At 34.4% G+C, this 13,924-nt stretch overlaps 1 protein-coding gene across 4 annotated transcripts in view; it reads left to right on the top strand.

Annotated features, from left to right (window-relative positions):
• The window catches only part of LOC108970656 (potassium voltage-gated channel protein Shaw), a 30,976-nt gene extending 17,285 nt beyond the window's left edge, over positions 1-13,691 (top strand). For 2 of the 4 annotated variants that reach the window (XM_018936160.1, XM_018936159.1), the window contains 5 exons: positions 152-346; positions 423-641; positions 1,792-2,395; positions 2,608-2,736; positions 12,360-13,691. In XM_018936160.1, coding sequence (XP_018791705.1) covers positions 152-346; positions 423-641; positions 1,792-2,395; positions 2,608-2,736; positions 12,360-12,541 — 1,329 coding nt within the window. In that variant the 3' untranslated portion in view covers positions 12,542-13,691. Of the gene's footprint in view, positions 1-151; positions 347-422; positions 642-1,791; positions 2,396-2,607; positions 2,737-6,361; positions 6,449-9,346; positions 9,554-12,359 lie in introns of those variants that run through there. The other 2 variants (XM_018936162.1, XM_018936161.1) reach the window with 2 other exon arrangements.
• The last annotated feature ends 233 nt before the right edge of the window (positions 13,692-13,924 follow it).

The raw sequence follows: 13,924 nt of genomic DNA, 5'->3' as shown, positions 1-13,924 counted from the left end.
AAAAGACATGGTTAAAAGGAAACTGATCAAAGTTATAGTATTCTTAGATCTCACTAAAGACTATGTGGCAGATTAGTTGCTCCTTCAAACTTGTATATATTATATTTAATATAATTATATCACTTAATATTGTTTCTTTTTTCACTTACAGCACAGAGACACACAAGAGACATTAGCGGTATTAGATCGTCTGGATTTAGATACAGAAAAACCGTCCGAAGAGGAATTGGCACGCAAATTCGGTTTCGAAGAGGACTACTACAAGGGCACACTGTCGTGGTGGCAAGAAATGAAGCCGCGCATCTGGTCGCTCTTCGACGAGCCATACAGTTCGAATGCGGCCAAGGTAAGCACATAACTACACTTGCTTGCATGTAAAATTTTTTTAATATTTCTCTTCGTCTCTGCTTTGTTTGAAACAGACAATCGGCGTAGTTTCGGTATTCTTCATTTGTGTATCCATATTATCATTCTGCCTGAAAACACATCCCGATATGCGTGTGCCATACCTCGTTAATACATCGGTGAATACATCCAGCGGTAATATGGCTTGGTATATCGATAAACCACAAACAAATGCACATATAGCTTTCTTTTATATCGAGTGTGTTTGTAATGCCTGGTTCACGTTCGAAATACTGGTGAGTACTTTGCTGCGTAGGTGTTGGTTTTGTGTGTGTTATATAATATTTAGGAATATGGTAGGTTAGTGTTTTTAGGTGCACCTTAGGTTAGTTTTCGAGTAGCAAGAGTACAGCGTTCATTTCGTATAAGCTTCCGCATGTAGTCTCAAACTCCCGAGTGTGCTTCAAAAGAGAGAAAAAATTCTCTAATTGAGAGTAAACATCATAGAAATATGTCTATAACTGTCATACGATCGCAAGAGCTTTTATTATAAAACTGGTTGCCTTCGTCATTCACTGGCATTACCTGATAAGCTTTTTTTTGTTGTAAACCCCTGCTAAAGTTTACTACACTGTTTAGTAGACGTTCAAGAAGTTTTCATTTAAGTATTAAACTGTATGTACTCGTATATAGTAACCTCTTGTGTCGCCTTAGACTTCCTTCGAAGCAATTATAATCATTGGTCTGGAGTTTGGAGTGTTTGTAGAACACCTAACCTGTGGTTTTAGTGCAGTTCTTCACCCTCAATTCATAGACTAGCAATTCCATACACTGCAGTTAAAATAAGGTTAAAATGACTCATAATATCCAAACCAAGGATAGCGTTTCTGCTGGTCATTTGTTAGGGATATATCAATGTCGTCTGGTCCGATTGATCGTCTGTTTTCGGATCGTAAGCATAGATCCAAGATTCATTGTCAGATAATACATTCTATGACATCCTGGAAGTCGAAAAGCATTGCTTCACAGACGTTAAGGTTCTTCGAAAAAAGGTTAGTGATTTTGGAAAAAAACGTGCTTTCACTGATCTTAGGCCCTAACGATCCCTCAAATGGTTTGAAATGATCCAGTGCATCTCTTGACGTCTTGATCATCAGTCGATGTTGTTGGCCGTCCTAGATATGATTGATAATTTGATGCTTAGCTTCTCCGACGACTGTCTAAAGCTTTTGAGTTGAGAATTAAGACAAAAATGCACTACTTTAATAACTTAGCCATAGAATTTTCAGTGTTTCAAAATATATATAGAGTATTAGCACCTAGAGCACAGAGTATAGCATATCCATATTTAATATATGATATTCATTTATATTCTTTTACACTAATCCTTCAATGTAAAATGCAAAGCAACAACTAAAAACTACTCTCTTTCACCATTTCTTTTAGGTTAGATTCATATCCTCGCCAAATAAATGTGAATTCATAAAGTCATCTGTTAACATCATAGATTATATAGCAACGCTTAGTTTTTATATCGATCTTGTGCTTCAACGGTTCGCCTCTCATTTAGAGAACGCCGATATTTTAGAATTCTTCTCAATTATACGTATTATGCGTCTATTTAAATTGACGCGTCATTCGTCCGGCCTTAAAATTCTGATACAAACGTTTCGTGCATCGGCAAAAGAGCTCACGCTGCTGGTGTTTTTCCTCGTATTGGGCATTGTGATTTTCGCAAGCCTAGTTTACTATGCGGAACGTATACAACCGAATCCGCATAATGATTTTAATAGTATCCCGTTGGGTCTATGGTGGGCACTGGTCACGATGACCACCGTCGGTTATGGTGATATGGTGCCGAAGACCTATATTGGCATGTTTGTGGGCGCCTTGTGTGCGCTTGCCGGTGTGCTAACGATCGCACTGCCCGTACCCGTCATTGTGAGCAACTTTGCCATGTACTACTCGCATACGCAAGCACGAGCCAAACTGCCGAAGAAACGGAGAAGAGTGCTTCCGGTTGAACAGCCCCGTCCACCAAGATTGCCAGGTGAGTAAAATTTTCGATATTTTTACTATTTTAATTTTTTATAAATTTTATTATTTATTTTTTTTTTAATATTTTGTTGTGAATTTTTTTCCTCCGTAGAAATTTTCGATTGAGCATAGTATTGAGTTTTTTGCATTTTATACATTTTCATGTGAAAATATTTTTAATTTTTACTTTCTGCCATCAAATTGTTAACATACACTGCCTTCCAGGTCAAACGGGCGGCGTTAGTGGTTGCGGTACACCCGGTTCCGGTCCCCATTCCGGGCCAATGGGATCTGGCGGTACCGGTCCGCGGCGCATGAATAACAAAGCGAAGGATTTGGTCAGTCCAAAGTCAGGTAAGTGAACGTTGTTGTGCGCCTAAAAGTCGACTAAGTTTGTGCATTTCCAATTTATTTGCTCTACTTAAACATATGTAAATACCTAAAAAATATGCAGTTAAGCAAATTTTTTATATGCGCAACGGCTTCTTTCCATATTTTGTTATGAATAAAACCCAAAAAGCAAATAAAAGCAAAAAAAAAAAATTCCAAAACCTACATGCAAAAAACAACACACATATGTGTAATAAGCAAAAATTGTGAGAATTTAGTAGGCATAGACTGGCTTCAAATCGCACCACAGCAGCGACGTTCTATAACCTATGCAACAAACATACTCGTACTTATATATATATATCTATATATATATATATACATATGTAGCTAGTTGGCTAGTCACCAGCATATCACTAACTGAAACATAAACATAAATACTTATAAGTATGAATATTTGATGCTAAGCGCGCTAGGCACTGCCGTAGGCACTAACTATGTTAACCTGCCCACTTTCAGCTAACCGAAAATTGCAGCTTTTATATGCCAAACCAAGCAGCAAATGTTCCGCACCGCCAAACGTAGACGTCTAATCAAAAATTTATACTACAATCTTCACTCTAACCTAGCATATGTGCGGGGGTCATGCGCCTATGCGTATGCTACGTATTCATATACAACACATATACATGTATATTTATTGATATATATAGCAAGCAACAACTCCAATTTGTCGTACCCAAGCAACACAGCAAATAACCACCCATTCCCGGCTAGAAAATTTTAAATTACCTGCTGCACGCGTACCTCTAACAGTAAAGAAATTCTCATAAATACATACAAACATCTGCATATTCATATCAGCATATTCATATATATGTGGACAGCCTTGCGTACTCATATTACCTCCTCTGCCCCACATACTCATTTGTCTGCAGAGTTCACCTGTGTGGGGCTGTCGGCCGGTGCGTTCCGCCCCTCAATCTGTGCGACGAAATTTAATAACAAAATCCGCTATTTAGGCAAATTTAAATAGTTCTACTACTTAGGTGGGCGTCATAGTTGTTTTAAAGGATTAACTCGATTTTTTTTTTTTTATTCTACATTCTACATATTTATCTATAAATGTTTAAGCTATATGCATATAGACTTGAGTGTGCGTTTGTGTTAAACGTCTATATCCTATTCGTAAGCGTAATATTATGTTAAAAGTAATTGAGTCGGCTCGACGTGGAGAGCATACCAGAAAAGTGAGAATGTGGAGCAAAGCATTTTAATGAGATTGTGACACAGATTATGCTTCGAAAATGTTCAAGTATTATTATTTGTTTTATAGTTTTAGTCGCAATTTAAATTTGGAAAAATTGAAATGTTACTACTACAGAAGTATACATATAGGCGCGAATTTGAATATGTAACCAGCCTAACTTAAAGTTTATCGAGTTTCATCGACAGGAAAGCTCTTTTACGCCAAATCAATAATCAGTTCGCGCCCGGCTTTAATACATTTCAATACTTTTTGAAAGTATTCCCTTAATTCCCCTAAACTGAGTTTTAATTTCTGAAAGGCCCTACAAAATCGACTCAAGCTTCAAACACACGATTCAATTCTTCATATTTGAAAGCAGGAAACCCGATGTAGGCAAAAAAGGAGTAAAACTTTTAAACTTAAATTCAGCAAACTCAAACGATCGCATCGGGAAACTTTTGGGTCAATTTAAGACATTAAATAAGAACCGCTGCGCTTATTGAAGACTATTTTGGAAATTGACTTAAACACTGTTTCGAGGATTTGAAAAATCGTTGGGATTAGTGTATTGTGACCAAGGGTGATCACTTGAAGGGGACGACCTAGATTTACAATTATGAACAATTTTTTTTTGCTCATAGTAGTATCATAGGATATTATTAGATCAATACGAATTTGTGCGACAATTGTATTAGAAACAAATTATTAACAGATCACAAAAAGTATATGATATACTACATAATCCTTCTTTCATACATTGATTTATATTTAGTAACATTTTAACAAACTCCTTTTCCTTGAGCAACAAGTTCGAAAGAAATGACTCCCTTGGCTCTCTAAATGATGATGAGATGCAATGAATCCGTTAATATTTAATCTAAGATCAGTTCACAGGGTCTTACGTCAGAGCACCTTCTTAAAAGCAAGGAGACAGTAGAAGTAGTGGCTGCCTGAAAGTTGCTGCATATACTGTATACTGGGTTTCAGCCACCAAAAAAATTACGGAAAATGAAATAGCGGATGAGATTGCGGAAAAAATTTACCGAACCAGAACAGGAAATACGGAAGTCACTAAAAACAATATACAATAAAATTTACAGACGTATCCGCCCGAGATCGAATGCCTTAAAGACATTCGGGTTCGCTACGATTATGTGCAAAAACCCCGTAGTAAAACTTTTGTGCTTTCTACTCACACAGTCTCGAAAGACTGCAGGACTTTTATTGAACTAATGACAGGTTACAAACTACTGACATCACATGCGAGCCAAATACATGCAGAAAGTGCAGGAAGTAAGCATGAAAAATACGCAGGGACAACTTCTCGTATGCTTATTTCCAGCATTTCCTAGCACTCTGCTTACATATGTCGGCGTTTATTGGTCTAAGGACAGGTCTCAATCTAATCGCACACATGCGAGCCGCATAGGCATAAGTAACGATCATATATGCGTAAAGTGTAGATACGTAAATATGAGAGAAACGCTTCTGTCGAGCATTATCTAGAACTCGGCCTAGCTGCCGAGCAGCATCTAGCATTAAAATTAGATATCAAGTCGCTCTTAAGGTTGCATGACGAATACTTCAGTTCAAATTAAACTTCACCTCCATCGTATTCTGACACTATTTTACCAGCATGTCTATCGATGAGATACAGTTTCTTAGCTTAGATGGAACACATGGCGGTTATACACATATACGGGTGAAATATTTATTCATCATTAGCCTCAGATCATACTTGAAGAACTATAAAGCCAAGAATCAATTGAAATGATAAAAACTGTTGACCATTATATTCTCAATTCAAATGAGGACTCAATCGAGCTCGATGCGATTCTGGGCTCTAACAACATAAATGTTAGAACACTTAAGGATCGAGAGGGTTAGAAATTGGAACCACCCAGATTTAATGTGAACTTTTTTAACTTGTAGGCCAGGCTTAGGAGATGATATTTTCAACTCAAATTATCATTACTTGCTCAATACCTTGGACTTTGTAAACATAGCAAACATTTTCAGTAAAGTGCTGTTTTGTTCTTCATTTTGTTTACAAACCGAATCGCATGATAGGTTCAAGTTTTTGTAGCCGACCTAATGCAAGTTCTGCGTTTTAAGAAATGTGTTCTTTCAAGTTATTATCGAATTTTCAGGCCTTCTGGTAACCAAATCATGGCTTCGCTTATAAGTTGTAATATTTCTCAGGTTATGCGACCCTTTTTAACTGCTCGTTCAATTCCAAAAAATATTATATAATCCTTTACTTTATATAAATGTATATAAGATATATTCAGTATATATATATAATTATATATATGTATGTACGTACGTATGTATTGAATATCCTATATGCTTTACCTGTTAACAACATTATTTGTGCATTATTTGTTTTTGTAAATATAGATGAATACTCAACAATGATTGGCAAGCCAAAGGATGGTAAAATGGGTAGGCTGCTTTGAAATAAATAGCGGCGTTGCTCACCACACATAGCGGTGCCACCGACATTAGCCATGCATACAAGCGTCAACACTAGCAATCACAAAAACACTGTTGTTGCCAATGTTTTTGAAAATATTGAGGAGCACAGTGAAAGGCAACAAAGAGTGTGCATAAAGCAAACGACGAAGACGCGAGTAGGAAAAATAACGGAAATGCTTGAGTGTAGGCTTTGAATTGCAAGTAGACAGAGCTACTAGCGGCACTAGTGGCAATACAAAAACATCCATCCAAATGAAAAAAATACAACAACAATAACAATAAATGAAAACCCAACAAACACACGTACAGCCAACTCATTGTAAATAAATCATAAAATGCACAAACGGCGATTTTCACCAACACATATACATACATGCATATAAATATACGTATTTAATCAGCACACCACATTAATAAATAGCCTTCCTTAGATAATCTAAAACACAAAAATTCCAAATTTATATGTACATACATATGTATGTATGTAGTCCGACATCGTTTCGAGACTCGAAAAGCCTTGTTGACCAGATACATGAGTACAAGTATGAAGGGAAGTAAAAGTGATCCGTTGCGTTTGACCACTGATCAGGCAACAACAACAATAACGCCATTTATATGGTTCACCAAAGAAAAAAAGAAGCAAAACAAAAGGCAACCGCGATTCAAATATAGCAACAACATATACAACGCTCGATCATACAAGCACTCCCATCCACCATTGGGCTCCTACCAACAATTTATGCTTTTTGCCGAAACACTAGCTTCGTCTTGCATCGTACTTTCTTTGCTGTGGTATGTGTAAGTTGCGTTGTGTCGAAATGCGTTCGAGTTCCTCATTTGCGGGGTGTCTCGAGGCACAACAGCGCTACTTACTTTTATATCGTCGTTTGCTTTTATTTTACGTAATTTGTTATTGTCGTAATGGCGTGTCGGTATGTGTCTGTTATTTTTCTTCCTCTTCTTATTATTCTTCTTCTTCTTCTATTACTACCGCTAAGTTGCATTCTTTGACGCCTGGTGTTCTCATTAATGTCTAGCTACAGTGCCTTTGTACTGTTATGTAATGTGTAATTACGAGGTATTACTCTTGAAATTTCCTTTATGTGGCGGAGGCTATTACCGTTAACTAAGAAAATTATTACGGTTCTTCGAAATATGCGAATATCTTAGTTTTATTAAACTTTCTCGTTACGATAACTCTTTTTCAGGACGAGGGGCTCTCAAAAATCGGTAGGGTGACCCTATTTTTGAATTTTTTTTTTTTTTTTTTGCTGAGTTTTGGCCGAAATTTTAAGTCTTAAATGTAATTAGACATATTGTATGCGAAATGCGTTTTTCGAGAAAATCATATTATTTCCTACTAGGGTGGTCCATTTTTAAAATATATTTTTGTTAAAATGGCGTTTAAGAAAATAGATACGGTACTTTGAAATATGCGAACATCTTAGATTAGTTGAACCTTATCATTACGATAACTCTTTCTCAGGATTAGCGGCTCCAAAAAATCGGTAGGGTAACCCTATTTTTGAAAATTTTGTGCTGAATTTGAGCCGAAGTTTTACGGCTTGAATATTATATAATCAGAACCATTGTATTCGAAATGCGCTCTTTCGAGAAAATCATACTATTACAATTAGGGTGGTCCATTTTTTGTATTAATTTGTGTTTTAATGGCGTTTATATAAGAAATTTCTATACTACTATTATACACATAAAATATTTTTTATATATTTCTACTTCTTTTCGATCTAGCTCTTGATACAACGGTGAGGTGGTTCTATTATCGAAAAATATCTTAACAGGATTGTTACTCTTTAACTTACATACACATAAGGGTGATCCGAATTGGTTTTTTAAGGAAATCATATTATTTACCATTAGGGTGGTACATTTTTTTAAAATGAAATTTGTATTTTAAACCTTCAAATTTAACATACTGTGTTGTTGTTGTTGTAGCGGTGGAGTTCTGCCAAGTTGACAGTCTTTGGCCGGATAAATAATCCGAACACTAAAGTGGTTAAATTATTTTTTTGTATTTTGACAAACTTTCTTCGAAATTGCCAAATTTGTTGAATGCCAGACATAAACTATTTTAGATTTTGAAAATATGGAGCTTTTGAGCAATGAATTTTTATGAAGAAATAGCTATCGTGTGAGCTGTCAAAGAAAACACTTGTATTTGACAGGTTTAGTTTAGTGTATTTTCACGAACATCATCCGAGCTACTTCGTGCATAAAAATTGGATTAAAATTTGTACGTAATTATCTCAAAAACTTGCCTTTGACCGACAACCGATTTCAGCCTTGAGATGTATTTCTGACTCTAAATAAATAAGAGAGGTTGTCGAAAGTGGAGAACAGTCCTAAAGAGACTCAACTGCCTACTTTATAATTTATTTAGTTCAAAAAATTTAGTTTAGTATTTAGTTCAAAATTTTTTCTACAAAATTTTGGACTAACCTAACAAATTTTTTACAATTCTACAACTTGAAATTTTTTTTCCATGAACTTGTAGACCACCGTAAAATATTCGTTATCAAATAACTTCCTAATTATTTTATAAAATTTATTTTTTTTGAAAAAGTTATAATTTTTAAAAAAAATTTTGGACAACCCTAATTATTTTATGAAATTTAATTTTTTAGAAAAAATTATAAATGTTCTAAAAAGCCCTAATCAATTTTGTGCGTCACAAAATCCTTAAGCTGAAAATTTTATTTTTGAAAAAAAAAATTCCATGAAAATGTGAACCACCCTAAAGTAGTCCTTATCAAATAACTTCCTCAAACCAGAAATTCCCAATTGGATTTTTATTCTAGTTTTCGTTTCAACAAAACTTTTTTTCGTTTGATTTTTTACCAGGTAACCGACTACTTTTCATACTTTTCCAACTTTTATATCTTTCAGATATGGCCTTCAGTTTCGACTAACTATTTGTACATGTTGTTGTAATACCCGATAACGTAACCTCAATTCTCAAATACAAATCAAATAAACAAATCGTGTGCAAAAATTGAATTGCACCACAAAACACTATCATGATTTTAATTTCCATATATACCGTTAATTTGTAAATTTACCAATTGTGAAACAAAACACCAACAAAATGCGAAAATATCACCAACAAATTGAAACGAAATGAAATGAAATAAAATGCGAAACAAAAAATCAAAAAACGAAAATTAAACCAAAACGAAAAGAAAGGTATCACTAAAATGCATACCTGCGGATTCTGGGCGGGTGTGTTCATCTTCCTAAATGTACATTTTTCCTCATTTATTTACTTGTAACAAATTTTATAAATTCTTTCCTCCAGACATTTAACAAATAGTGCAATTATTTGTATATGTAAATATACACGAGTATTGAACCCGATTTTTAAGCTGCTCCCAAATAGCACCACCCTTTAGAATAGAAACCTTTTTAGTATAGGTGTGAATAGCCTGATGACATTCGTGTTTCACTTGAACCCTCTCTCCTCCCCGTTTTTATAATCTAAACTATGTATTAACCTATTTTAAAAAGAAAAAGTACTAATTGGCGTCTCTAATAATTTAAACAGTGCTATATATACGCTTTAAGCTGATTTTAAATTGAAATTTGGAGACTTTATTATTAAATGGTTTTATATAATGCATGTTAAATATATTATAAATCTGTAAATTGGGGTAAATAATATTTTTGATTGAGTGAAAATTGCTTTCAATTCTTTTTTTGTTAGGAAATTTTTTCGTGACTTTTGCTTTTGATTTCAGAATATACTAAAATCTTTGAGAACCAAATATTCTAATCTCCATTTATTTCATTTTCGTACCTATTTTTCGGGATAGAAGATAATGCAAATCGATGATTTCTTTAGTAAAAGAAGAAAATGTTTGCATTGGGGATCACTGGAGCATTGCAGGCCTTTCTTTTAATCTGAAATTGTTAGGTTTTACAAATTTCTATGGATTTTTGGACCTAAATCGATTTTTAGATAAATTGGAACATTAATTACTAAAAGCTTCTTCTCTACGCACATATCTCCGAGAGTTATGGTAGATGGTACGCCTCGGTCGCTGGAAAAGAGACGCAATGATCTTTTTGACAAATGGATCAATATTGAAGGAGAGTTTCGGAAAGGGAGTCTGCTATAGGAAGCTCTCAATCAATCTTGTTTCAGATTGCCAGACCACTGTAGTGTCTTTCAAGCAGTAGTGGCAGTTATCAAAGTAGCAGCAGATGTACTTCCCTTGTAGAAAGATATGCATCCACTCCGATAGCAGAGCTGCTACACAGGCCTTAAGCTCGCTGACAGTGAAACGTAAACTTAAACTAGTCTGGTTGCGTGATCTCAGCGGAATCGCTGGAATTTGTAAAGCCGAGGAGTTTGCGAGAAAAAGAACCCTTACCCAAATTCCATAATGATGGGAACGAGCAAGGGTTCTCCTGTTGTAGTGCACTCGGTCGCTAGATCTATGGGCTTCGAGGGAGCTCAGCAAGCATTTTATAGTAACCAGCACTTGTGGGTCACGAAAGCCCTCTGGCCTAGAGTGGACGTAAAAGGTCCATTGAACAGCTAACTCTTAGCAACGCTTACCCCGCTGCAAAGAAAGATGTCTTAACTTGAACCCTGCCATTGGCATTCATTGGCATGCTGGGGTATATTTTAGCCGGCTCAATAAATCATTAAAATTGTCGCAGGTTCTAGGCGCTTTGTTTTTGATCCGTACCTTGGAGTTCTGGGACAAGCGTTTCTAGCAGTCCAAATGGGATTATTGGAAGCTTCACGAGAAATCACCAAGCTTCCACTACTTAATCCAACCTCACCTATCCATCAGATATTTTTGAAATGGAGCTCATTCGAAAAGTCCTCTCAGTAACCTCTCTTGGTCTAATAATAAATAGAGGTATATTTTACTTCAGTAAGTACTAAGAAAGAGCTTTCCAAATTTCATAATGTCCATATTAGGTATTAAAGAGCTGGCAATTAAGCTTGTGAAATAACTGTAGTTCCATAAATACAGAACAAACGATATTCTAGTTCAGTGTTGCTATACTTCTAAATTTTTTCTGAGATGTAGATGAGCTTAGAAAACTTGAAGTTGAACCGATTTGAAAGTTTTTTAAAATTTTTGAAAAAAGATTGAGGGTTGCTACCTATTTAAAATTTTTTAGATGCAATATGGGTATTAAACTAAACCGTTTTAAGAAGGCTATAGTTTAAAATTAGTTTGGGAAGGATTGCCACCTATTTACAATTTTTAAAAAGCAATATGGGTATCAAACAGTTTTAGGAGGGCTTCCAATTTAAAATATTTTTCAGAAGGGTTGCCTCATTATTTTCAAGTAAATTGATGGAGGGAATAATTTCTTTGGGCTCTAAAATTAGATTTTCATTTCAAAAAGCGTTTTTTATGGAATTTTTGGTTTGATATTATTATGTAAAAAAAAAGGGCTTTTTTGTTACTGAAAAACATATTCACTCAATAAAAAATATTTTTAAGCTCTCTTGTATATAAAATATTAAAATTATGCCTGCCTTGCTTGTGTAAACGCTTTAAGCATGCTTTCCGATATTTTAAAAATATTTGTTAGTAAATTAAATACATTTTTGCATGCTTTGACACCTATTTCCTTCAGTTGTATTTTCACTCAGCTATTTAGTTATAAAAAGTAGCAGAAACAATTGAATTGAATTTAGCGGAGTTATTTAGAATTACCGAATTTTTCTACAATCTGGCACCGCTTGGTCTCTACCAACTTGCAGCTTAGCTCATTAGAATTTACTTGCATCGATTGCACCGGTTACAGTTACTTGAAACTAGCTTTTGATTTTTACTAGAAAATTTTGCTAAGAGAATTATATATTTAATTAATACAAATTAACATCTTTTCTTTCTCTCTCCAACTCTCACTTTGTTGGCGTACATCTAAACAGGTCCTATCGGCGCCAGCATTGTGGCGATGAGTCCGCGCACTATGTTGGACTTGAATCCGGCATTGGCGATGAGCAAACCGACTTTCGAATCAAAAGGTCCACCAATCACCAGCAAGGATATCAAGGATACGGCAAACATGCGCAATCCACTGGATGGCGGTGGCAAGAAGAACTTTTTATAGACGTAGTATTTGTATAAAAAGTCGTGAAGAAATCAATGAAAACAAAACACTAACAAATAATTGAAAAACTAGTAAATAAAAGTTATTATGAAAAATTATATGCGAAAGTCAAGTGAACATATGAAACTGTTTGAGAGTGAGAAGCAAACAAAAAAAAAAAAAACAAAAAAAGGCGTAAAAAGATAGTAAAAATATAGTAGAAAGGGTAACAAAAAAGGTAATAGAGAAGTGAGTTGGAAAAGAAGGAGAAAAGTTTGTAGAAACGGAAGGAGAAAAGGTTGTGGCGAAGTTAGCAAAAAAGTGGTAGAAAGCGTGTCAGAAAACGGAGTAAAGGAGGTAGTAGCTTAGGAAAAAAGCGGCGAAGCGTGAATTGTACCAAACCAAAATGCATTTTAACTAATTGAGTAATTAATTTATATACTACTTAGCTAAAAAATAAATAAATAAATAATAATGTATGAAAAGAATTGAGCCGAAACCCCCGCACAATGCGGGAAGCCTACTAGTTATTTCTAATATACATATATGCATACATACATATATACATTAAATAGCAAATCCTAATAGCCTAAATATTTCTAACCAACTGCATACATATTTACATATACATATTTACCCACTACAAGCATAACTTATACTACTACATACATACTATGGATTTACCCAACATATTACCTACTACTTATCTAAAGCATATACCAACAAAAAGTACATACCTGCATACATATTTATAACCTAAACGAAACCAAAATGACGCTTTTATGCCACACAAATTATGATTGAAGAGAAGAGTTAGAAATGTTGCTAATTGCAGCTACTTTATGAAAAAAGTAAATTTAGGAAGAGTACTAAAAATTTCAACGCTCAACTCAACGCTTCAATAAACGCAGTTTAAAGAAGCCTACATATGTTTGATTGGTGCAACGGTATATAATTATGAAAATTCCAAGTAATTAGAAACAGAAAATATTATACATAGTATATATTTTAAAAGAATTTTTTTTTTTGAATACGAAAAACGAAACAGGGTGTCACAAAATGAAAATAAAGGATGTCGCGTTAGTTTTTTTTTTCAAGTCAAACAATTTTACATTTATTCTAAATTATTTTTAACTAAATTTGCTGTTAAAAAAAGATAGTAGAAAATGTATCAGAAAAGGTAGTAGAAAAAGTTAGTATGAAAAGTTTGCGAAAATAAAATTATTAGTTTTCCCGAACTATTTAAATTTTATTTATATTTTTTATATTTATTTTAAATATTTTAATTGTTTTTTAACTAGTAATAATAATATTATTTTTTAATATTGTACTTCCTAAAAAACAACTGACATATCAGCAGCCAATTGATTAATATATGTATATGTTCCATATATTCTACATAAC

Source organism: Bactrocera latifrons, unplaced genomic scaffold (genome assembly GCF_001853355.1).
Source record: "Bactrocera latifrons isolate USDA-ARS-PBARC rearing strain unplaced genomic scaffold, ASM185335v1 scaffold_304, whole genome shotgun sequence".
Lineage (NCBI taxonomy): Eukaryota > Metazoa > Arthropoda > Insecta > Diptera > Tephritidae > Bactrocera > Bactrocera latifrons.
This window is presented reverse-complemented; position numbering and strand designations above follow the sequence as displayed.